The 27,325-nt window shown below is 41.5% G+C and overlaps 1 protein-coding gene across 2 annotated transcripts in view; it reads right to left on the bottom strand.

Moving 5' to 3' along the window:
* Positions 1-27,325, bottom strand: part of DISC1 (DISC1 scaffold protein) — a 354,676-nt gene that overhangs the window by 244,184 nt on the left and 83,167 nt on the right. For both annotated transcript variants that reach the window (XM_008268257.4, XM_051821450.2), the window contains exons 5-7: positions 25,708-25,837; positions 15,267-15,502; positions 1,847-1,901 (exon numbers count right to left, since the gene is read on the bottom strand). In XM_008268257.4, coding sequence (XP_008266479.1) covers positions 1,847-1,901; positions 15,267-15,502; positions 25,708-25,837 — 421 coding nt within the window. The remainder of the gene's footprint in view (positions 1-1,846; positions 1,902-15,266; positions 15,503-25,707; positions 25,838-27,325) is intronic.

Below are 27,325 nucleotides of genomic sequence, written 5' to 3'. Positions count from 1 at the left end.
CAAAAATCTGAGATCTCATTAAAAACTGGAATTAACCCAGTTAGGTTCACAGAGACCAGAAAAAATATAAAATTCAATGTTCCCAGAACAATCTAGGTCTTGCTAGATAGGATCAATTTTAAATGTTTTCCTTTCTCAGACAGATCTGTGTTTATTTTTAGAATCAAAGCAGACCTCACCCATCCTGCCTAAAATACTCCACTATTTCTCTTGTGGACTTATATGTGATCTTTTCCATTCGGTGGCTGTAACTTTCCAATCTCTTTGTAAAACTCACTCTCGGGATGAAGACAAGAATTTGGTGGCCTCTAAAGCAAAGCCTGCACCAGGAATGCTCAGCATCTACATGTCCAAAGTGATTAATCTTGAAAGCCCTTCAAGAGTCCCGAGATTCACCAGGATGTCAGAACTGGGAAGGAAAAGGAAGACATCCTGGACACCTTCCCTCCAGAACCAAATCATGACTTGACCTGATGACTGGCACATCCCATCCCATCTCATTCACCTAAGAATGTCATCAGAAGTCCGAGGACATTTACATTAATCCTGTAACACCTCCTGTAATTTTTAGTCTCATCCAATCTCTGTTTAATAGTTATGATTTTAGTTAGAAGTAGATGTTAATCATAGCTGAATCAGTTTCCCCGTTGTTGAACAAATCTATCTTTAAAGCTGTCACTATTAATATGAAACAGTCTTTCTAAATCTCCATAATAAATTGCAATGCACACTCTTTCAGTCTGTGGTGGATGTAATCCAATATCTACCATCTACAGATATCATTTATTTCCAACTATTTCTTCCATCTCATTTATCCCATAATTAACTTTGCTTTAGGTAACTCATAAGAGATAAAGAAATAAATTGACTGAAAGGAAGGCTCCATCTCCCTCTGTGGGTGGAATCTACAGACTATCAGACTGTGTGTGTGTGCGCGCACACATGCATACTCAAAAATTGCACATGAGTGCCTAACTCATTAAAGAAAGAAAACTGTCAAGCTGAAATGCTTACCTCCTGGTAATGCATCAATCTAGTCTACAGTGGAGTTCTGTGTGATTAGAAAGTTTTGCTTTAGTTATCTATAGGCTAATATACACTGCTCTACACACATTAATATATCTGCACATGGACATGCTTATCTATACATACATATATACACCCCAGAAAAATATTTATTTTCTTTTATTTAGAAATAAAATTAGACTCCAAGGAATTTATTAACAAATGGAGCCTTTATAGTTGCACTGAGAAATGTAACTATTTAGGGATCTGTCCTAAACAGGACATTACCTATTTAATTTAATTGACTATAAGCTCCCAGAGAACAATGGAGAAGTGTTCTTTCTCTACACAAACTAAGGTTTCAAATAGGAGTCTAAATGGCATATAAAATAGGTAAAATCACTCTCAAGCCAACTGAACAACATTGGGAAACAAATGCAATCATCTGCTATCTCATTTCCACTGTGAGGAACCTCAACACTGTCTACTGGGAGGAAACACTCCATTTCTCAGATGATGCGCATCCGGAAACTCTTTTCAAGCAAAGGCATTCAAAATGCACAACAGCAGTCTTTCCCCAGTCCCTAACTTGAAAGCTCCTACTGAAGCAAAGACTAAACCAGTCCATTTCTGGGCTAACAATAAGTCAAGATCTCCACCATGGACAGCAGCCCAGCCCAGTCTCCTGGCTCTTCTGGCTTATCTGTCTGACCCACAACATGGCCTGGAAAACTCTATGTTACTTCCACAGTCCAGGTGTTCTATGATCTGGACTTAAAGTTAAGCCGAAAGAAAACTCTTCCTAGACTTCTTTGGAAAATGGAAACATAAATGTACTTACCTTAGCAGTGATTTCTTTAAGTGACAAGTTGAGGGATTGTATCCTATCCTGGAGGCTAGAAGAATTAAAAAGAGGACATTGGTCTTCTTGGTAAAAACAGTTTGATAGCGACACATATAGAAATACTGCAAACAGTGGGCCAATGACCGAAGCAAACTGTCTAGAAAGATGATGCCAGACTGGTTCCATTTGATTAGCAGAATTAATATTCTGCTAATAAAAATCTCTTCACTCCCTAGCTATGCCACTTACACTAAAATTAAAATCTGCTATCATTCCAAGAATGCACATTTATTGATAACAAGGGGCACAGCCCAGATGTACCTGTTAGTAAAGGATTAAAATTTGCATTCCTATCCTCGTCTTCCTAGAAAGATGGTCTACACAGAGTAGTGACTTGAGTTTATTCTGTAATTCAGCCCATGTATACTGGGTGTCTTCTGCACTTACCACTGACATAATATATATAGGAAATGCATATACTTAAAGTTTAGCTAAAATAGGTGTTTTAGGTTTTTTCCTGCATCTTTTTGTCCTCAGCACTTCTCATCTTGACATATTCCTTGTTTGTTTCATTTTTCTATGTAATTTAAATTCTACTAGGACAGCACTTGTCTGCTGTGTTCATTCCTATATCCCCAGGGCTTAGAACAATTCCTGGAACTTATTAGTAGGCATTAAGTTTACATTTGTAAAATGAATTAATCCACACAAATAAGATTCAAATATTATTCTTGAGCTTTTCCCTAGTGAAGGGAGAACATATGAAAACAATCAATCAGAATTCAAAGCAAGACATCCACATTATTGTGAGGGGGCTAGAAACACCACACAAGGAGGAAACTCCTCCGTAGCTGTCACGTGCAGATCCTTGTCTCCACATGAGCAATGGAGACAACCGCTTGTGGGAAAAGGTAGAAATGAGGGCACTGGTGAGCAAACCTGCTAGAAGATGTGGGAAGTGAGCAGGGCCTCAGAGGAAAAAAAAAAAAAAAACAGGAGGGAGAAGGAAATTCCAGAGAGAAGATGACGCTAAATGGACCAAAGGGTTCACATAGGTGAGTTGTTAAAGAAAAATTAAACAGGGGAATGATGATCTCTATGGGAGAGAAAGAGGGAAAGAGGTAAGGGACTATCTGTAATGTGTGTTTATTTAGGGAAAGACGATCAAAGTAAATATTGCAAGTGAAGTACTGGGTACATAAGAATCTGTATTATGTTTGGAATCTTTACAGTGAAAATAATTTTAAAAGAATTTCAAGGACAAGCTCCACTCAGTATCAGATATCGCACTAAAGAGTTTTTTGCTTTATTCAACAAGGCAATGGGGCATTATTCAGTGTATGCACAGTTGAGACATAGGAAAAATGTTTCTATTTTGTGGTACATTAATTGGACGCCTCTGTGAAAGATAATATGGAAGAATAAACTCTGAATGTGACAAAACCAGGCAGGCCCTTTCAGCAGAAAGCCAGGCCTGAGGACTGAGAGCCTGAAGAGAGTGAGACAAGTGAGGTTGTAGGTTCTGATGATGTGGAGAGCAGTGAGAAACCTGCTCTACAGCTTCTCTTTTCGTCACGCATTCATGTGCACACTCATTCTCCCAAGATCTACGGGGTACCCAACTAAGTTACGGACTTAGCATAAAGACATGGTCCCTGCAATCAGCCACTTGCTACTGCTAGAAACACAAGGAAATGTTGCAGGATAGAGAAGAGGCGTGGTTACTAAAAAAAAAATAGTCTGAGAAAGAAAAAGATCAAAGTCTGGCATAGTGCAAGCAAGGGTTTGGGATGCAGGGTAACAAGAGAGGCTTTTATAACACAGGTTGCAGAGTGTCAAAACGAAGTTGACAATTTTCTGATTTTTTTCTTGTTCTCCAACTGCAAGAACTGTCTCTGGATGCTATCACCTCCACCAATTTGTGATTCATGGGTGCAAGCAAAGCTGCTTGAATTTTAAAAGCCCAGAAACTGGTGCAATTTTATGCTCATGAGTTCCTTCTATTTTAGACCTGCTTCCAACAGGGGCAGGTTGTCTAATCTAGCTGCAGTGAACACAAATGGAGGAGGTAAGCACAGACAAAAGCACAGGACGGGTGGCATCAGATTCTTCTGAATTCAGAGTCACGTCTGATAAAAGATAGTGTGCTCCAGGGGAACACTGGAAAATATCTGGAATCCTGCACCTTGGAATCCCGCACATCAGATTCAGAATCCTGCCTAGAGAAGTTTAGACACTGAATGGATGGAGAAGGTACATCTGAGTATCATACTGACATGGGGAGTAGGGCAAATCAAACCGATGCTGGGGGAGTGGGACTGAAGTGTCAAACATGGGCTTGGACCGGTTCTTCCTCTGGCTCTAGGAGCAGCAGTTGCTCTGGACGGGTGTGCCTACTGTCAAAACTCAAAAGCTTCCTTCAGCATAAACGCACTTTAACTCACTGGGCCCATGAGAGTCTATTCAGCTAATATATTTTTATAAATAGCTCACCACATATTAGAACCTATATGAGCATGTAATAGCATATTATAAGTAGGTGTTCCCCATCATACACAAAGACTAGTTCATGCATTAACAATTAAGATAGAGAGGGAGCAGATCTTACTGACACTGAAAATTTACCTGATCCAAATAGCCATGCCTTTAGCTAATGCCTAACAGACCAAATAAAAAATAGGTCAAGCACCATCTTCCCAGGGGTGGACACAGTTCATTGGCCTTGGCTCAGATTTGATCCTATCCCAGAAAGAAAATTAATCTCCTCTCAAACATCCATGTTAGAGGGAGGAAGCAGTGATGCAGATAATTGAATGCACTGTTTTATACTTGATTTGATTTATATTTAATTTATTTAATTTATGCTATATTACTTTTTGCAGTAGATTTACCTTCCTAATTATGTTTTGCTCAGGCTAATATTAACATTAGCTGCATCCCTGGGGTATACACAGAATGAAAGCAGTGGGGGGCATAAGAATATGAATATCTCTATTATGCTACTGGTTCTCAAGGTACTTTTAGAGTAGAATTCTCTCAAATGAAATTTTACACAGAATTGTCATATATAATGCAGATAATAGGAGATCTGTACTTATTAGAGTGGGTAGCTGGCCCAAGTATGTCACAATAACTGTCCACACACATTCAGTGCTACTGCTAATCACACTGTGGTCCTCAAGCCATACCACCAAATTGGACCACTTCACTGTTAATTAGCAAAAGTTCTATGTGCTTCAATGATTAAAACTAACCCTCCTGTATCTTTAAGCTTGCAGATTGCTCATGACAAATATGAACTATCCTCTCAGATCAAATTATGGTGCACCCTGGAAAACCTATAAGTTATTCACACAAAGTAGCAGATATGTTTTAATAACCACACCAGACCTAATTTATTCAAATGAGTACCTTCATTCAAAGCAGCTGCTCTTGGAGTAAAAATCAAACATTTATTGAACACTTACTATGTGCCAGATACTCTTTCATATTCTTTACATAGATGAGCATCTTAAATTTCTATTATAATGTTAACAAATAAGAACTATGGTTACACTTTCAGACAAGAAAACCCAAGGAGAGGAAGGCTTAAATGACTTGTCCCAGACTGACCAGCTGGGAATTGGAGGAGTCGAAATGGTCACCCAGGCAGTCCAGCTATCTGCTCTCCTAACCACTAACCCATGTTGCCTCTTCTTAGAATTTGTGTACTTATTTTAAATACGCTATCATTGCCCAGATTGATTTTTGAAATTCTATTTTAGAACTGCATTAAATTTATAACACAATACATACCTTTTTTATTATTAATACACTAATATTTTTTATTCACAAACTGGCATTCAAATCATGTGACCCAACTTCACTCCAATAAATGAAACTTTAGAAAAGCTAAAATGATTGATACAACTGTCCTGCAGAAAAAGCATATCAGGGACAGATGGGCCTGGTGCTAATAGGAGTGAAAAGAAATTGAGTGGACAGGGTTCTGTTACTGGCAGAATTGTGACCCCTCCCCTAAAATTCATAGATTTATATCCTACTCCACAGTACACTTCAGAAAGTGATTGTACTTGGAGATAGAGTCTTTAAAAAGTAATTAAGTTGGGGCTGGCACTGTGGCGTAGCAGGTAAAGCTGCCGCCTGTGGTGCCGGCATCCCACATGGGTGCCAGTTCGAGACCCAGCTGCTCCACTTCCGATCCAGCTCTCTTCTATGGCCTGGGAAAACATTAGAAGATGGCCCAAGTCCTTGGGCTCCTGCATCCACATGAGAGACCTGGAAGAAGCTCCTGGCTCTAGCTTCGGATCAGTGCACCATCCGGGGAGTGAACCAGCGGATGGAAGACCTCTCTCTCTCTCTCTCTCTCTGCATAACTGTGACTTTCAAGTAAAATAAATAAATCTTTTTTAAAAATTAATTTAGTTAAAATCAAGACATTAGGTGGACCCTAGTCCAATATGACTGCTGTCCTTGTAAGAGGAGATTAGAACAGAAACACACAGATGTAAAACCCGGTAAGGATACAGGGAGAAGATACCCACCTGCAAGTCAAGGAGAAAGCCTTAGAAGGAACCAGAGTTGCTGACATCTTGATCTCAACTTCCAGCTTCTAGAACTGTGAGAAGATTAACTTCTATTGTTCAAACCACCCTGTGTATGTTCCATTATTATGGCAGCCTCAGCAAATGAATGTATGTGGACTTTTCAGTTTTCAGCAGTATGATTAGTTATACATGTCACTAAGAATCTACATGCTGCGGCTGGCGCTGTGGCACCGTAGGCTAAGTCTCCACCTGTGGCCCCAGCATCCCAAATGGGCACCAGTTCATGTCCCAGCTGCTCCTCTTCTGAAGCAGCTCTGCTATGGACTGGGAAGGCAGAAGAAGATGGCCCAAGACCCTGGGCTCCTGCATCCACATGGGAGACCCAATAGGCTCGGCTCCAACCGTTGCGGCCATTTGAGGAAGGAAGACCTTTCGCTCTGTCTCTCCCTCTCTAAATGTACCTCTCAAATAAATAAATATTTTTTTAAAAAGACTCTACATGCAAATGCTTCATGGTCCAAGGGATAAAGGTGGCCACTCCATGTGACAGCAGTGAGACAACAAAGACAAGATGACTCTTACTTGACTTTGTTTCCATCCCACCCAATGGGGCACAAAGAGCTGCTACAATAGATGTGTGCACAAGGTAGACATTCTTTTCCATAGCTAGGAGCCATCAACAGGAAGAGTGGTTAGACAAAAGCTTTATATGAGAACATAGGTGATAACAAAGAAAAAAAAAAAAGATTATGGTACCTTTGTGTTAGTCCTGGAGCTCACAATTGCTTTCACAAGTTGATTCCACATTTTTAGCTATTCTCATGACTGAAATGTATTTCAGCATTCAAAGAAGATTTCAATACTTGGACACTAGAGCTTTTTTCCTCCAAAAAGCTATGAGTTAAAGCCTTGAAAAAATTTGCTCCAGGGAGACACAATCCTGCCTCCAGGATCATTCAGTGATCCAAAGTCAGCTTCATATTTCCCTTGTGACCATTCCCTCGTAATGCTGAGTATTTAACAAGTAATGGGCTACTGGTCTCTTTTAAAAAAAATTGAGAGGCAGAAAAACACATACACACAGTGACATAGACGCACAAAGATGTCCCTTCCATTGATTCAGTCCCCAAATGTTCACAACAGCAAAGCCTGGCCCAAGACCAGGTCCAGGAGCCAGGAACACAATCAGGTCTCCCACAAGGATGGAAAGAACCCAATTACTTGAGCCATCTCTGCTTCCCTGGGTCTGCATTAACAAAAAGCTGGAGTCAGAAGCCAGAGCTGAGCACTGAACTCAGTCACTCTGGTACAGAATGTGGCTGTCTTAGCCACTAGGCTAAACTGCTGCTCTGCTCACATGATTTTTAAACAAATACCCTAAATTGGCTGCATTTCTTTTGAATACTGAATTTTTTGTGTATGCCATTTCTCCTAAATTTCTAAGCATATATATTTTCCATAACTATGAAATTTGCTGAAAAACTTGTACTTTTTGTGTTGGATTTATTATGCTTTTCTGATTCCTCTTTAATTATCTGTATGTGGCTAAACCCAGGATGCGCACAGCTCAAATTTGCAGAGACAGTTTAAATCGTACATTCCTCTCTCAGGTGTCTTTCAAAATGTGTTGACAAAGCAAGAGATCAGTCTGATTCTTGAAATGAGGCATATGTTCAATTTCACTTCCTAAGATGTTTCTATGGGTAAACTAAAGATGAAAACAATTACTGGATATAAAATGCACAAATAGACCATTTTGAAGAAATTGAAAGGAACAGGAGGAAACAGTTGGCTAAACAAGTAACTGAATTGGAATTTAAACACTGAAATCAATATGACTCAAAGAGGAAGCTGAGGAAATCTGCTAAAGAGGAAGAGCAAGATAGTAGTAACAGGCTGGTGCCACGGCTCACTAGGCTAATCCTCCGCCTGCGGCGCCAGCACTCCGGGTTCTAGTCCCGGTTGGGGCGCCGGTTCTGTCCCGGTTGCCCCTCTTCCAGGCCAGCTCTCTGCTGTGGCCCGGGAGGGCAGTTGAGGATGGCCCAAGTGCTTGGGCTCTGCACCCGCGTGGGAGACCAGGAGGAAGCACCTGGCTCCTGGCTTTGGACTGGCACATGACCGTAGCAGCCATTTAGGGGTGAACCAACGGAAGGAAGACCTTTCTCTCTGTCTCTCTCGCTAACTCTACCTGTCAAAAAAAAAAAAAAAAGATAGTAGTAAAAGTGGCAGTCAAGATGAATGGTTGGGCCAGCGCCATGGCTCACTTGGCTAATGCTCCGCCTGTGGTGCCAGCACCCCAGGTTCTAGTCCCAGTTGGGGCACCAGATTCTGTCCCAGTTGCTCCTCTTCCAGCCCAGCTCTCTGCTGTGGCCCAGGAGTGCAGTGGAGGATGGCCCAAGTGCTTGGGCCCTGCACCCACATGGGAGACCAAGAGGAAGCACCTGGTTCCTGGCTTCAGAACGGTGCAGCACGCCAGCTGTGGTGGCCATTTTGGGGGTGAACCAACAGAAAAGGAAGACCTTTCTCTCTGTCTCTCTCTTTCTCACTGTCTAACTCTGCCTTGTCAAAAAAAATTAAAAAATGAATGGTTTATATAAATGACAATTACTTATAAGTCACAAGACTCCCCTGCAAGCATCTAAAGAAATCTAAAAGTTCTGTTCTGGTTAGGGTTATCCCAGAAGCCTAGCACTCAGCACAGTGCAAATAAGTCATACCTTCAGCAGCTTGGAAACAACAGGCTCATAAGTGATGGAAGTCGCAGCAAGCAATGAGCAGGTGTTCCAATCCGGGGACAGGCCCCCAAGTCCCTGGAGAAAGGGCTGTCTAAGCAGGAGAACTACCTTCTGCTGGGAGACTCTTACACCTCTGTGCTTTCTCCAGAATTCCAGCTGAAGAGACGAAGAAGAGTTTAGTCTGCTGAATTCAGTTACCAAATGGAAAGTGTAAGCAAGGAGCAGTATCATACAACGAATAGGAAAGAATGCAAACATTTAATGAAAGGGAACAGGGGACTTTAGGAGACATCAAAACCACAGAGAAATTAAGTACAGAACATGTCCCAAAGTGATAATAATTGAAACTAAAAGTAACCAGAATATAGACTTTTAAAATAGGCCTCATGCATTCCTGAATATGAGAGCTGATTTGCAGCCACAACATAAGAACTAGGGAGGGTCATTTTCAGATGACTATTTCCAATCTTTGAGAAGCCAGGGAGTCCCAGGGGAAAACAATTTAATTGATATTTAATTTATAAAAGCAACGAATGAGTCTACAAATGAGCTGCCGAAGAGTCACCTTACTAATAACAGATCATGCTGTAAACTCCTAAAAGATAAGAAAGCACACGGAATTTGTGCAATACTAAAGTGTAGTATTGTAAGACATATACCCTGTTCTGTGCTTTTTAAAATCACAGCACATTTTATAAGGCCTTTTTACAGTGCGTATGCCTGGATTCCTTCCTGGAGTGTCTCAAACATGCTCCGTGAGAAATGGGGAGGAGGGTCCGGTTGTCTTGCGGACTCGTTTCCCAGCGAGCAGCACCCACACTCATCCAGATGGAGAGATTTTCCAGTCCTCTCCTTCTTTGCCAGGTTGTGGTTTGGTAGCCTTTTCCTACCGTTTACCGTGAAGACTTTCCGGACGAAAGGAGGGGACACCAAACAGAGAGGCGATTTCCGCCTCTGCACAGTGGCTGGGGGAGTTCCGGCTCAGGTGGGAGTCCTCATGCTCACCCTTAGGTAAGGACGAGCCTGAGCCCCATGGCTGTGATGACCACAGTCCACCTGGGGAGCTCTGTGGGGGAATTTGGAGGCTCTTAGCAACAGAATTACTGTTTCTCCTCTTAGTTTTATTTCATAAAATCCTAAAATGCACAAAGATTGAGAACCAGAAGGGATCTTCACACTATGTTGACAAACCTTCACCTTATCAAAGGAGTAACACCAATTCCTCTAGTCCTGGGGCCAGTCCTCACTCCTTCCAGTTCCTGTTCCACTGCATTGCTTTCTTTGCAACTGCTCACAGGGCTTGAGCCAGGTGCTTGCTCTGTCTTCCTGGGCTGCTGGATTTTAGAGATGCTTGGACTCCAACTCTCTCCAGTGACGCCAGGCTCTCTAAGGTCACAGAGAGAACCATCACCGCCCCAGAATGACATCACTGTATTTTGCTGGGGCCCAGGCTGGTCCCAGGGATCCAACTCTGCCTGGCTTAAGTTCTTTTCTTTAAGCACTCAGCTCAAGCCCTGGTCTCTCCCAAGCCACCAATGTCAACCATCTCCCCCATATCAAAAATTGGCCAAAGCCATTAGGATACTTTCTACTGTGTGAGTTTGGACTCTCAGCAGCCTTATCTGCAGAACAGGCATAAAAACAATATACTGCCTTTTATACCCTATAGGATTATTATAAGCAAAAACAAGCATTTTAAACATTAGAGATACTGGAATTAATGTTTGATTATTATTACCCACCCAACTGAGAAGGACAAACAGGCTAAACATGATTGTTGAGGGGACACACCTACAGAGGAGTCCAAACACCTAGGATACTGCTAACATCTAAAGCCTGACCTCAGACAACTGTCAGACTCACATCATTCAGACCCTAATGAATGGCTGTGCTCATGAATTCCAGGGAAAAGCAAGCTGTCCTCTTTTTATTTGTGTTGAAAGTTTCGAATCTCCTGCAACTGTAACTTACAGCGCTCTGCTGTATTCTCTAACACTCCAGGCCCACAAAGCCATTGTTTTTGACAAACCAACCAGGGAGAAGGTACAGACAAAAAGAACCCCAGAGGAGGAGAACAAAGGGCAGAAATCATGGACACTGGAGAAGCCGCCCAGGGACTGCCCACTGATCTGCTGCAGGTGCGAATCCCCTGCACTCTCTGCATCCCTCCAATTTTGTGCTGCCCCTCACAGCCCTGGAAGACCTTAGTGGGATGCTGAGTCTTGCACACAGTGCCTGCTGCAACCTTCTGGGAATCTCTACTGTGCTCCCCTGGATTCCGGAGCCTGTTCTCCAAATCAGGCTTGGCCTCTCCCTCTAATAAGATATGCATCTAAGGGGGACATGGGACTATTGATTTTTTTTTCCCCATCAAGTGTGAGCTGCTGCATTTCATTATTTCAAATCTCACCGGCAAGGAGCCCTGACATCAGCCTGGTTCATGCACTGTGGAGTTGATAGATGTGGCAGGAATGCCTGCAGCTACCTGAGAGGCCGTGCCCCACACTCCCATGCCTTGGGCAGTTTGGCTCCTGGAGGAAAGTGCTGCAGGCCCAGGTCCTGCCTGGCCACCACCCTCTCGATTCAGGTGTGCAGCAAGGATCCCAGAATCTGCAGCCAAAGCCTAGCCAGCTTTGCAGTAAGCCAGAGGTGGGATTTGTTTCATGGTTTGTAAAAAGTTGTGACATGTTTCTTCCAAATGCCCAGCCAGAGACAATCCTTCCACAAGCTGCCAGAACTCATTTCACGTGAAGCGTGAAAAATCTCAAGAGCTGAGGAATGAAGAACTCCACCACAGACTAACACAAGCCACTCAAGCATTTCTAAAGACTGTTTGACCGCATCCAATGCAGCCCTCCATGTCACCTGTTGTGATTCTAATGGTTCTGACCTCACTCCATGGTGAGCCATATGCAGGTGAGACCAAGTCACAGGCTGTCCTCTGCTGGTTTTTGAGGTGAACAAAACCAACAAAAAGTCAGAAGAGGCTGAGTTAATGGCACCAGGGAGAGGGCAGCTGCAAATCCTTTTTCCCAGTTTATGCCAAATAAACACAGAATGTCACACTCCACACAGGGATGTGACTCATGGAAAGCCTTAGAAGCAGTGGCATTCTCACTGTACCCCTGATCTGTTCCCACCCAACATCCCAGTAGCATTCTAGAAAGCAGGAGTAGCATCAGCATGGGATGGAACCAGTTGGAGGAGAGTTAAGTTCATTTTTAAGTCATTCTTCCAGACTCTTCAGAGAAGGACTTGCCAGAGAAAACAAGAGTTTTTTTGTTTTGTTTTGTTTTTGTTTGTTTGTTTGTTTGTTTGTTTTGACAGGCAGAGTGGACAGTGAGAGAGAGAGACAGAGAGAAAGGTCTTCCTTTGCCGTTGGTTCACCCTCCAATGGCCACCGCGGCCGGCGCGCTGCAGGCGGCTCACCGCGCTGATCCGAAGCTAGGAGCCAGGTGCTTCTCCTGGTCTCCCATGGGGTGCAGAGCCCAAGCACTCCCTGGCCACAGCAGAGAGCTGGCCTGGAAGAGGGGCAACTGGGACAGAATCCGGCGCCCCGACCGGGACTAGAACCTGGTGTGCTGGCGCCGCAAGGCAGAGGATTAGCCTATTGAACCGCGGCGCCAGCCTACAAGAGCTTTTTAAAGCTCAGGTGTTGGAATCTCTGAGATGAGGGAAAATCAAATGGACATGTCTTGTAAGTGGCTCCTATTCATTAGCATACCCCTGTTCTGTCCATTTCCATACTGTAGAATTCCCAATTCTCCAAGTGCTTAAAACAATGTTCTCCTTTTGTCTACTGGAAGAAACCATGTTTGTGGCCTTTACTCAAAAGGCAGCTTGGATAGCTCTGCTTGTCATGCCCTTCTGCTAAGTTATTTGCTCCAAAATGCACATAGGAAAAGTCAATTTAAACTGCTGCTTTGATTTTGATCATAACCCCCAAAACAAAAAGACAGTGAGGTGTGGACATTTGGCTCAGTGGCTAAGGTGCTGTACATAACATCCACATCCCACATTGGGTTTGAGTCCGACTCCTCTCTTGATTCTATCTTCCTGCTAATGCACATCCTGGGAGACAGCATGTGATGGCTAAAGTACTTGGGTTTCTGCCACTCATGTGGGAGACTTCGACTGAATTCCCCTCTCCTGGATTTGACTTGACCCAGGCCTAGCTGTTGCGGAAGTTTGGGAAGACAATCAGCAGATGGCAGATACATCTCTATCTCTGCTGGTGAAATAAATGAAATAAATAAATAACCATTTCTAAGACATTGAGTCTTCTTGGCCCCAAACCAAGTCCTGCAATAATCCTGGCTGGCAGATTCCCAACAAGCTACACTAAAAGATGATGGCTTCCACATGCACACAGGAGTCTCCACCAGTGACACCCTCAGAAATGCCAAGTGCTGTTAAGAAGGTTCTTTGCAAGCTCATGTGTCACTTATTCTTCCCTATGCACTTGCATGAATTCGAGATGAGTAAATCAGAAGCCACTTTTCTGGAGACAGCACTCTGAGTTTGTAATAGCCTTTTTGAAGATCTTTGTGGGTGATGATAATAATAGTTATAAGGTTGAGTGGTTCATTTATCCAGGATTTTAAAACAATACTAGTCTCTGAAACCTCTTTCATAAAATTTCATTATTTCCCTATTTCACAATTTGTCCTGATCTCTCCTTTCAACCTAAGATCGTTTCCATTAACAACAAAGTCAGCTTTTGTTGTATCTAAAAGGTACTCATCTAGCTGAGTCACCTACAGAATATACCTCCTAGTCTGCATTTTCCTAATGACAACCAATAATTCATAGCAAAAATTAAGAACGGAATCCTGAACAGTTATTGAAAAACACTGGCCCAAGCAACAAAATGTCTCCCATTTGTTGATTCACTGCCCAAATACCCACCCCAGCCATTTCTTGGCCAGGTTGAAGCCAGGAACCTGAAACTTGAAGTCATCATTTGTTCCTCCAAGATGTTTTAGCAATAACTGGATCAGAAGTAGAGTAGCCAGGACTCACACCAGCACTTTAATAGAGAACTCAGGCATCCCGAGTGGTGGCTTAACCTACTGCAGCACAATACCCACCCCAATCCCTGGAATGATAGCACACATCTACTTTGGTGAAAAGTGTAGTTCATTTACCTCTCTCCAATGAGCCATCCTTAGCAACTATTGGCATCGGAATTTCTAACCAATTGAACTCCAGTAGTTTTCAAAGGGAAAGAGAGTGTTCATGGGGGTGTTTGTAAATGAAGAGGGTGCTTATAAGAATGGGAAAAGGTGCTGGCATGTAGTGAGCTGGGTGGGCAGGGTAGGAAATAACTTGCAATGCTCAGGATGCCCCACACAGTGAAGACTTTACCCCCCACCCCCAAAATGATAGTGCTTCCACTGAAAAATACTTACTACCGAAAAACTAAAGATGAGACAATACAGGCAAAATAATTTCAATAAACAGGTCAAAGAGATGAGCAATCCAAAATCAGTTAGGGGAGTGGGTATGGTGCCAAAACACTTTAAGCCTCCACATGGCATGCCCACATCCCAGATCAGAGTGCCCAGGTTTAAGTCTTGCTTCAGCTTCCAATACATATTTCTGCTAATATACCTGGGAGGTAGCAGGTGATGGTCCCAGTACTTGGGTTCTTGCCACACACATGGGAGTCCTTGATGAAGTTCCTGACTCATGCTCTTAGCCTAGCACATGTACACAGGCAGCTTGGATAGCTTCTACTAAGTTATTTGCTCCAAAATGCACATAGGAAAAGTCCATTTAAACTGCTGATTTTGATCATGACCCCCAAAACAAAAAGACAGTGAGGTGTGGACATTCGGCTCAGTGGGTAAGGTGCTGCATATAACACATATATGTTACATATATCATATATATAATATAGCATATAATATATATGCATATATTCCATATGCATATATTATATGTATTACATAACATATAATATATATGCATATATTCCAGCTGTTGCAGACATTTGAGGAATGAACCAACAGATGGAAGATCTCTCAATCTCTTTCTCTCTCTCTCTCTCTCTCTCTCTCTGCCACTCTACCTTTCTAACAAACAAACAAACAAATAATCTTTAGAGAAAGTTATTTAGAAAATGACCAGTACCTCTTTATGGTTTCAGGTGGCTCCACACAGAAAGGAACCTGATTGGCTGAGTCCAGGGTATCCCGCAAGGCTTTGCTAATGTCCTGCAGCTGGCCAGGGGACAGCTGGCCCAGCAGGGACATCAAATCACAGCCCTGCCACTGGAGTTGCTGCTCTTGATCTGCTATTTCCTGTCGCAGCTGCTGATCTTTTGCTTCCAGCACAGACATCCTTGCTTGGAGAGATTCAATTTCTTTCTATAGAGAATGAAGAGACCAGATTTTATAAATTAACCCTGCTCATAGCAAACTGCTCCGCAGATAATGACTCATTTAAATGAGAGTCGGCCATATGCACAAGAGCCACAAAGTTCCTCATCTGAGGCAGGCAGATTTTAGGAGACTTGCTGAACTGGAAAAATGATGCCAGCTTTGTATTTCTGATGAGTTGGCATATGGAAAGGCATTCTCTCCCAAGCATTAAATGAATACGAGGAGCGAGCCAACAATTTGACTTGAAAGCCCCCAGCACATTAGTGGCTGGCTTCATCGCAGATGGAAGAGCTAGAACACAGGGCAGCAAGTGCCATGCACTTGACCCAAGAGTTAACTGCATAATACTAGCCACAGATCAAGACAAGAAAAGCAAATCATCCTTGCTTGGACTGTTCCAAAACATGAAATTTACTGTATAGAGAAATTCTTTTTACTATCACTCCTTTTTAGGTCTATAGGACTGAAGAAACAAGGAGATGCTACAAATAGTTTCATGCAGTCTGAAGTTCACAAAAATATTAAGTACATCTAATCTTCACTAAGATAGCCAACTGAAACTTACATAATCATACAGTATTATCCAATCAATGAATAAAACAAGCCACAGGTAACTGAACACCCATTGAGTGCACAGTGATATCAGATGATCACCTCACTTACCATATCATTCTGAATTTAAATTTGGACTCTTTTAATTAACATACTCCTGTGTTTCCTGCATTGGCTTCACACTGATAAGAGCACCACTGTAATCCTGAGATCCTCCCCAATTCTTATTTATCATCTCTCAGCCCCAAGTTTCCAATCACCTACAGCTTCCACTTCCTGAATACACTTTCAATGTGGGAGGGGATTTAGGGAGGATACAGTACTGAGGATCTACCACTAAGATGTTCTAAGAAAAAAAATGCTTCCATTTTCCCCACAATTCCAAGATTAAAGGATAATTGACAATGTCTGTCAACTAACTTGTTTGCAACCGCCTTGAGTTTCCAACACCTTACCCTTTTCTTTCCTTTAATTTTGTCAACTGAAGTAAAACAAAACTCTGGCATTTAGTATGGTAGGACACCAGGATGGGGAATGATTTGCAAACTTCCCTATAGAGTACATAATTTTTCTGCCTAAGATGTTGATAGTACTTTGAATGAAAAATATAGACTGTTTGGAAAACATTTTTCTCTCATCTGTAAATTGGTTATAATGCACATAATATAAAATTTAGCATCTTGAAAATTTCAGGTGTCCAGTTCTGTGGTAATATGGACATTCACATGGTTCTGCCATCATCTACCTCAGGAACTCATTTCATCTTTTTTCCCAGAAACCTTTTACTTAAGGAATAAAAGCTTCATATATTTCATAATTACAAATTTTGGAACATAGTGATTCTTCCCACTCTACCAGCCCACCCATCTACTCTGCTACCCCTCTTCCTCTTCCCTCTCCTATTCCCACTCTTATTTTTTTACTAAGATCTATTTTCAATTAGTTTATACACATATGATTAACTCTATGTTAAATAAAGAGATGAACACATAGTATGAAAAAAACTGTATTTCAACAGTTGAGACAAGGGTTGTTCAAAGTTATTGCTTTGCAAAGTGTCCATTTCACTTCTACAGATTACCTTTTAGGTTCTGTACTAGTTATCACAGGTCAGGGAGAACATATAGTATATGTCCCTTTGGGACTGGCTTATTTCACTAAGTATGATGTTTTCCAGTTTCATCCATTTTGTTTCAAGTGACCAGATTTCATTTTTTTAACCACTGTGTAGTATTCCATGATGTACATATCCCATAATTTCTTTATCCAGTTTTCAGCTGACAGGCATTTGGGTTGATTCCAGCTCTTAGCTATTGCGATTGAGCTGCAATAAACATGGGGGTATAGATAACTCTATCATAAGCTGATATCATTTCCCTTGAATAAATTCCCAAGAGTAACATAGCTGGGTCATATGGCAGGTCTATATTCAGATCTCTGAGGTATCTCCATACTGTCTTCCTTAGCGGCTTTATCAGTTTACATTCCCACCAACACAGGATTAGGGTACCTTTTTCCCCAAATTCTCGCCAGCATTTGTTGTTTATTGATTTCTGTATGAAAGCCATTCTAATGGGGTGAGGCGAAACCGCATTGCGTTTTTTTTTTTAATATTTATTTATTTTGCTTGAAAGTCAGAGTTACACAGAGAGAGGAGGGACAGAGAAAGAGAGAGACAGAGAGAGTCTTTCATCCACTGGTTCACTCCCCAGATGGCCTCAATGGCCAGAGCTGTGCCGATCTGAAGCCAGGAGCCAGGAGCTTCCTCCAGGTCTCCTATGTGGGTGCAGGGGCCCAAGGACTTGGGCCATCTTCTACTGCTTTCCCAGGCCATAGCAGAGAGCTGGATCGGAAGTGGAGAGCCGGGTCTTGAACCGGCGCCCTTATGGGATGCCAGCACCGCAGGTGGTGGCTTTACCTGCTGTGCCAGAGCGCCAGCCCCTCTCATTGTGGTTTTAATTTAAATTCCCCCGACAGCTATTGATCTTGAGCACTTTTTCGAATGTCTGTTTAGCCATCTGGATTTCCTCTTTTGATAAATGCCTGTCTAAGTCCTTTGCCCAATTCTTAACTGGGTTGTTTGTTTTGTTGTTGTGGAGTTTACTGATCTCTTTATATATTCTGGTTATTAACCCTTCATAAGTTGCATAGTTTGCAAATAATTTCTCCCATTCTGTAGGTTGCCTCTTTGCTGATTGTTTCTTTGCAGTGCAGAGCCTCTCAATTTGAATTAATCTCATTTGTCAATTTTGGCTTTGATTGCCTATGCCTCTGGGGTCTTTTCCATGAAGTCTTTGCCTGTGCACATATCTGACAGGGTTTTCCCCAATATCCTCTAATAATTTGATGGTATTGGGTCACAGATTTAGGACTTTAATCCGTTTTGAATGGATTTTTGTGTAAGGTGTAAGGTAGGGGTCTTGCTTCATTCTTCTGCATGTGAAGATCCAGTTTTCCCAGCACCATTTGTTGAAGACACTGTCATTGCTCCAGGGACTGATTTTGGCTCCTTTGTTAATATGAGTTGATTGTAGATGCTTGGATTGATTTCTGGCATGTCTATTCTGTTCCACTGGTCTATCCATCTGTTTTTTTTATTATTAGTAGTAGTAGTACCAGGCTATTTTCATTAAGACTTCCCTGTAGTATGTCTTCAAATCTGGTATTGTGATGCCTCCAGCCTTGTTTTTGTTGTATAAGATTGCTTTGGCTATTTGGGGTCTCCTGTGTTTCCATACAAATTTTGGCATCATTTTTCCTATATCTGAGAAGAATGTCCTTAGTATTTTGATTGGTGTCACATTGAATCTGTAAACTGCTTTTGGAAGAATAGACATTTTGATGATATTGACTCTTCCAATCCATGGACATGGAAGATTTTCCCATTTTTTGTATCTTCTATTTTTTCTTTAATATTTTATAATTACCATAGAGGTCTTTGACATCTTTGGTTGTCAGCCATGGCATTGTCTGTTTATACAGAGGTTGTTGATTTTTGTGCATTGATTTTATATCCTGCTACTTTACCAAACTCTTCTACGAGTTCAAATAGTCTTTTAGTGGAAGTTTTTGGATCCCCTATACATAAAATCATGTCACCTGCAAATAGGGATACTTTGACTTCCTCCTTCCCAATTTGTATCTCTTTGATTTCATTTTCTTTCCTAATGGCTCTGGTTAAAACTTCCAGGACTATATTGAATAGCAATGGTGGGAGTGGGTATCCTCATCTGGTTCCGGATCTCAGTGGGAATACTTCCAACTTTTCCCCATTCCATAGGATGCTGGCCATGGGGTTGTCATAGTTTGCCTTGACTGTGTTAAGAAATGTTCCTTCTATACCTAATTTGCTTAGAGTTTTCATCATGAAAGGGTATTGTATTTTATCAAATGCTTTCTCTGCATCTATTGAGATAATCATATGATTTTTGTTCTTCAGTTCATTAATGTGATGTATCACATTGATTGATTTGCATAAGTTGAATCATCCCTGGATATCAGGGATAAAGCCCACTTGGTCTGGGTGAATGATCCTTCTCATTGTTGGATTCAATTGGCTAGAATTTTGTTGAGGATTTTTGCATCTATGTTCATTAGAGAAATGGGCCTATAGTTCTCTTTCTCTGTTGCTTCTTTCAATTTTAGGAATTAAGGTGATGCTGGCTTCATAGAAAGAATTTGGGAGGATTCCTTAAATGTCTGGCAGAATTCAGCAGTATAGCTATTCAGTCCTGAGCTTTACTTTTTAGGGAAGGTCTTTGTTACTGATTCAATTTCCATCTTGGTTATAGGTCTATTTAGGCTTTCTATGTCTTCATGGCTGAATTTTTATGTAGGTTGTTTGTGTCCAGGAATCAATCCATTTCTTCTAGTTGTCTTGGTTTGTGGCATATGGCTCTTTGCAGTAATTTCTGATGATTCTTTTTATTTCTGTGGGGTCTGCTGTTACATTTCCTTTTTCATCTCTTATTTTATTGATTGGATCTTCTCTCTCTTTTTTTGGTTAGTTGGGCCAATGCTGTGTCAATTTTGTTTATTTTTTCAAAAAACCAGCTTTACATTTTGCTGATCATTTGTTTTTTTTTTGTTTGTTTGATTGTTTCAATTTTGGTTATTTCTTCTCTAATTTTAATTATTTATTTTGTCCTGCTACTTTCAGGTTTGGTGTGCTGTTGTTTTCCTAGGTCCTTGAGATACATTGATAGCTCACTTATTTGGTGCCTTTCCAATTTCTTGATGTAGGCACCGATTGCTATAATCTTTCCTCTTAACACTGCTTTTGCTGTATCCCATGAGTTTTGATATATTGTATTGTCATCTTCATTTGTTTCCAGAAATTTTTTGATTTCTCTTTTGATTTCTTCAATGACCCACTGTTCATTCAGGAGCATGTTGTTAAGTATCCATGTGTTTGTATATGTTCTAGAGAATCCTGAGTTGTTGATATCCAGCTTCATTCTATTGTGGTCAGAGAAGATGCATGGTATGATTTTGATTTTTTTTAATTTTCTGAGACTTACTTTATGGTCTAGTGTATGGTCAATCCTAGAGAAATTCCCATATACTTGTGAGAAAAATGTGTATTCTGTGGCTGTAGGATGGAAAGTTCTGTAGATATCTGTTAAGTCCATTTGGTCAATAATGTCAATTAACTCTGCTGTTTCCTTGCTGCTTTTCTGCCTTGTTGATCTATCCATTGCTGAAAGTGGGGTACTGAAGTCATCTATTACTGTTGTAATAGGTGTCTATGTCTCCCTTTAGATCTATTAACATTTCTTTGAAATAGCCAGGTGCCCTCTAATTAGGTGTATAGATGTTTATAATAGTAACATCTTCTTGTTGAATTGATCCCTTAATTGTTACATAGTGACCTTCTTTGTCTCAGTCAACAGTTTTTGTGTTAAAGTCTATTTTGTCGGGGTCGGTGCTGTGGTGTAGAGGGCAGGGCTACTGCTTGCAGTGCCGGCGTTCCATATGGGTGCTGGTTTGGGTCCCGGCTGCTCCACTTCTGATCCAGATCTCTGCTATGTCCTCAGAAAGCAAAAGATGGCCTAAACCCTTGGGCCCCTGCACCCACCCCGGGGACCCAGAGGAAGCTCCAGGCTCCTGACTTCAGATTGGCTAAAGCTCCAGTCAATGTGGCCATTTGGGGAGTGAGCCAGAAGGTGGAAACCTCTCCTCTCTTTCTCTCTGCCTCTCCTCCCTTTCTGTGTAACTCTTTCAAATAAATAAATAAATAATTTTTTTTAAAAGTCTATTTTGTCTACCATATGGCTGCACCAGCTCTTTTTTGGTTTCTGTTAGCATGGAGTATCTTTTTCCATCCTTTCATTTTCAGTCTGCATACATCTTTTTTGGTGAGATGTGTTTCTTGTAGGCAGCAAATACATGGGTTTTGTTGTTTAATTCATTCAGCCAATCCATATCTTTTAACTGAAAAGTTGAGACCATTTACATTCTAGGTGACAATTGATAACTAATGACTTTGCCCTGCAATTTTTCCATAAATATACCTGTTGTTTACTTTGGATTTCTTTTGTGATTTTACTGGGAGTAAAAGTACTTTTTCTGCCTTCCTCTTCTTCCCTAGTGATGACCATGTTTCTGTGTTTCTGTGTAGCACATCCTTAATTATCTTTTGTAAGACTGGACAGGTGGTGACAAATTCTTTCAATTTCTGTTTGTTATAGAAGGTCTTTATTTCACTTTCATTCATAAATGAGAACTTTGCAGGGTACAGTATTCTGGGTTGACATTTTTTTTTTCTCTTAAGCCTTGGACTATATCTTGCCATTCTCTCCTAGCCTTTAGGGTTCTTGATCAGAATTCAGCTGTGAGTCTGATTGGAGATCCTCTGACAGTAATTTGGTGTTTCTCTCATGAACATTTTAGAATCATGTATCATGATGAAGGTCTTTTCTTGTGATTTCTATTAGGAGTTCTATGTGCTTCCTGTACTTGGATGTCCCTTTCTTTCTCCAAATTAGTGATGTTTTCTGTAATTATTTCACTAAAAATGCCTTCTAATCCATACTCTCTTTCCACACCTTCAGGAACTCCTAAGACCTGTATGTTGGGCTATTTGATAGTATCCCATAGATCTCCAATAGTGTTTTTTAGTTTTCTAATTTTTTTTGGTCTGACTGTAAAAATAGCAGTGATTTGTCTTGCAACTCAAATAGTTTTTCTTTTGCTGCACCGAGGCTGTTGTTAAGGCTTTTTTATTTGTTGTATTTAATTCTTCATTTCCAAGATTTCATTTTGATTTCTCTTTAAGATCTCAATTTCATGGGAGATTTTTTCTTTCATGTCATGTGTGGATTTCATTAGTTCCTGTTTTGCTTCTGATTACTTTTATGTAACCTATGATCAATCTTTGAATTCCATTTCTGGCATTTCTTCAGTCTCTTCATCTTCACATTCTAGTATTGAAGTGTTGTGTTCTTTTGGGGCATGTTGTCTTCCTTATTCTTGTTTCTTGAATTGCTGTGTTTATTATTCATTATTGGTGGAGATACTTGTTGGTTTCTTTTTTGTTTTGTTTTGTTTTTTTCTTGTGATGGCTTTTATCTTTGGACTAATCCGCTGTGGCTTAGTGCTGCTTTTTCAGTGAATACCTACAGGCGTGTGGTTGGTGTGTCCAGGATGCTCTGTTCAGTGCTCCAGTGTGAAGGGAGTGTCCAAGGTGATGCCCAGGTTGGGCATGGTAAATCTTTTTTTTTTCTATCAAAGGGGAGGTTTGTTCTTCTCTGCTGGCATAGTCTCACACTCTCCACCTCTCCTCAAAGGAGACCAGAGCCTCGGCACTTGACCCAGTGGATATATTTGTCCAGATCACCACAAGAACCTCTTGAAGTATCCATGTAGTCCTCGATGCAAGCACAGATTCCGCAACAATGAGCCTCGCCAGGAAATTAGGGAACCCCAAGCATGTGGAACTACCCACAGTGACTTACCAAATTCCTAGCCACACCCTGCACCCTCCCACATAGTCACAATGTTTTCACAGTCCCAACACACAAGCCTCCCAAAGTTACAAGCACCCAGCCTCCTGTCAGTTCTACCAGCCAGCCTCAAGCATCTCTGCTAGGCTAATTGCTGGGCTCATGGACTCAAGCTGGCACAGCAGTTACTTATGTCCAGAATAACACCCGCACTCTCTCATCTTGTTACAGGGTGGTCAGGGAGAGAAAAATGTGCCCCCCTTTTTTTTCTCCTCTAGTTTGTCAGCTACTCTGTCCCTTACAGGGCTCCATGCTGGATGCCCACCAGCCTCTTCCCACAGCCTTATCTCTAGTGGCTTGGGCTGCTGCAGACTGGTCTCACCTCACTCCAGAGCTGGTGCTGAGGTTCTTGGCACTGGGGTTCTGAGTTGTGCATGTCCACACCCTTCACATAGGTCCACAGCATCCTGATTTGCATGGAATTTTCTCTGCCACTTTCTCTCTAATCTTCCCTAAGACTGCACTCTCCACTTTTTAAAAACTATCTTCTAACTAAAGTAGTAATCTCCCTCCATATGCCACCACCTTGGATCCTCTGCCTCATTTCATATTGCAAAACTGAAATATCATTCCCATTCCCTTCCCTATGTAATCCCTGACATCTACCCTACTTTTTTCTGTCTGTATGAATTAGCCTACTCTAAGTACGTCAAATAAATGTAACCATACAACATTTGTCCTATCATTACTAACTTATTTCACTTGGCATAATATTCTGAAAATTCGTCCAAATTGCAGCAGGTGTCAAAATTTGCTTTCAATGCTAATATTCCATTGTATGACTTTATGACAATTTATTCATTCATCCATTGGTGACTATTTGGATGGGTATGGGTTCTGTCTTTTGGCTATTGTGAATAATGCTGCTCTGAACATGGATATACAAATATCTATTTAGTTCATGCTTTCAACTTGGGTGTATATACCCAGAAATAGAATTGCTGGATCCCATGGTGAATCTGCTTTTAATTTCTTGAAGGACCACTATATTGCTTTCCAAAGTGATGCTATACCATATTACACAGAAATCAAAACAATTATTAAACTGTGTTCTGATTGCATCATTTTGCTGCTCAAAACCATCCATGGCTCCCTGCTGTAATCACTGGCAAGCCTAAGCCTCTCAAACCCACAAGGCCCCTTTTGTTTCTGGATCCCCTCCACACATGCACTATTCTCCCTGCCCATTACACCACTCCTGGCCACAGCTGAATATACTCCCACAACCCAGACCTTCACATGACTGCCCCTCTGCCCAGAAAGATCTAACAGAAACAACTGCAAGGCCTACTTCTCCTCTGCTCTCAAAGGTTTGCTTCAATCGCAATGAGGAGCAGACACAATTCCCCATGATCATGGTCTAGGCATTATAGTTCTTACCACACTAGAACATAGTAGGTATCTAATGTGGGTATTTATTGTTTATCATTTATTATCTATCTTCCCACCCCCACTCACAGTGGAACCTAAGCTCCACAGGAATCCTGAGCATTTCCAACTGTGTCCGGCACATAGCAGACACTCAATAAACACTTATTGAATACATGCATATTCTGGTATCATTCCCAGAGTGCTGCTAGCACTAAGATACAGCACAGAATGCCTCAAAAAATAAGTACCTGGGACTAAAATTATTTTCTATACACTGTGACATTCTCAGGAATTATATGGACGTTAAATTTATGTATACTACTGAAAACTCAGAACGGGACTTAGCATTTCCACATGTCTAAACTTTACAAAGATGCTAACTGAATATATAACTACTCTGTTTATTGGGGAATATTTTGGCATTGTGATGACTTTTGCCTCCCCCTGCCACCTTGTTACCAGAGCAATTTGTGTGAGGCACACTCAGCTGATAATCACACTCTTCATGGGGACGGAAATTGTCCAGGCTTCCATAATGTGTCCAGATTCATTCAGCTATTCAGTTCCAAGGCAAACACTCTTGCCACGGAGTCCTGCTGCCTCTAATCAATGTCTCCCTGCCACTCCCCATTCTTTCTTCAGGCCTCAAGGTTCAAGATCTGTGGACCCAGCTCCAGGTTTCCCTGTCTCTGGGGCTCCCTGTCAGCCTCCACAACTCCCAACTGGTCTCTGCCTCATCCTCAGTTCTCTACCCAGAGTTCAAGCCCCTGTGTGCTTTTTAGCCAACTTCCATCCAGTACTCTAGGCCCACCATGTAGCCGTTAGGCATTCTAGACATACCCACCTTGCCCAGCTCAAAAACTCTGTCTCCTAACTGCTGCTCACTATCCACCATCACCGGCATTTCCATAAAAGATTCTCATAGCCTCACAGCACAGATGTCTTTCAAGGGAAGCTCCTAAAGGTCAAAATGATAAGAGGTGACAAATTGGCCTGGGAGACAAGGAAAGCATATTCAGCAGGTAATGAAGAAAATCAGATACAGGCACAAACGCTGCTGAGCTTTCAACCCCTCATTTGTAATGAGATTGGTACACGCCCTCTAGCTGTCATTCCCTACCACCTCTTCTTTCTGTACTCTGCGTAGATGGCCAAGGCTCTAATTGCTACATTCAAGCAAAGCCAAGACACACTTTTCTGCATCTGGATTAACTACATAAGAAAAATCCTGTCCTCTTTCTTGAAGACTCTTCACATGCTCACCTGTAGTTGCTGCTTTTCCTGCAGAAGCCAGTCTCGCCTGGTGAGGGACATGCACAGGTTTTCCTGAGCAGTGGATTCCAACAGGCTTGGATCTGTTCTGCATCTGGCCTGGGTGTTGTCACTGCTGGCCCTTAAAATAACACACACACACATTAGTACAGGTTTACACATATTTTAAGAGTAAGAAATTTGACAAAGTGCCCCTAGTTGTTCTCACCTAGGGAGGTCACATGTATGAGGTCTCTATTGTAAGTTCCTATTTTCATTATAATCTCTTTGAGCTTTTCCTTTTTCCTGCAGCAAAATTTCTACTATTGGACTTGTACTGTCCAGTACAGTAGCCCCTGGACACATGCAGCTATTAAGCACTTGACAAATGGCTAGCTCAAATTAAAATGTGCTGAAAATGTAGAATACATATAGGATTTCTAAAGATTTCCAATGAAAATAGAGTGTAAAATAATACATTATTAATATTTTATGCTGTTTACGTGCTGAATTAATATTTTGGATATAACAGGCTGAATTAAATGTAGTGTTCAAATGAAGCTCTTTTGTTTCTTTTTAAATTTAAAAAAATGTGGCCACTAAGATCATTGAAAATCAAGCATGATGCTCAGATTATGTTATATTAGACAGCAAGCTCCTTGGACCATCCAAACAGAGCCAAATTCCAGCACTGATCTTGAATCTCAGGATTTAAAAGTTACAGTTTATTTGCAGATGTGTGGGTCAGGACTTTCCAGAAAATGTTTGTCAAAGGACTGTCAAAGGGGGCAGCATTGTGGTGTAGCAAGTTAAGCCACTGGTTGCAATGTTGTTATCCCTTATCAGAGCACTTGTTCAAGTCCTGCCAGCTCCACTTCTAATCCAGTTCCCTGCTAAAGTGCCTGGGATGACAGCAGAAGATGGAACGAGTAATTGGGCCCCTGCTACTCTCATGAAAGAGCTAGATGGAGTTCTAAGCTCCTGTCTTTGGCCTGAATGAGCCCATGTTGTTGCAGGCTTTTGGGAAATAAACTAGCAAATGGAAGATGTCTCTGTCTCTGTCTCTGTCTCTCTCTCTCTCTCTCTCTGCAATTTTGCCTTTTAAATGAATCAGTGTTTTTAAAGATAAAATATCATATATTCATTGTAAAATTATTCTTTAAAAATAATGATCAAGAACTGCTTTAAATCTGTTTGGTGCCTTCTCTTTCTCTTCCAGGAATAAGATTCGGCAGCAGTGATGCTGCCGAAAATGTAGCTGCAGACAGAGCCTTATGCTGTGTGCTGCCTTCACAGGAGTCTTGTAGGAATTCATTCTCAACAAACGACAAACGTACACTTAAAGTGTTCAATGTCTAGCTCAATGCAGGTGGGCTGAAAAAATGTACTTTAGGCAAAACTAGGTCCACCATTGAAGGAAGCTGTCTGTTAGAAAATGGCATCAACTAACACAAAAGGTAGCAAGTGCATGTTGTGGTATGGCAGTTAAGCCCCCACTTAGAAGGCCCACAGCCTGTATTGCAATGCCTAAAATGGAGTCTCGACTCTGCTTCTAATCCAGACTCCTGCTGATTCACATGGGAGGTGGTGGATAACAGCGCAAATACTTGGGTCCCTGCCATGTACATGC

This window comes from Oryctolagus cuniculus, chromosome 13, assembly GCF_964237555.1.
Source record: "Oryctolagus cuniculus chromosome 13, mOryCun1.1, whole genome shotgun sequence".
NCBI classification, from domain to species: Eukaryota; Metazoa; Chordata; class Mammalia; order Lagomorpha; family Leporidae; genus Oryctolagus; species Oryctolagus cuniculus.
The sequence above is the reverse complement of the archived record's forward strand: the minus strand, read 5'-3'. Positions and strand labels throughout refer to the sequence as shown.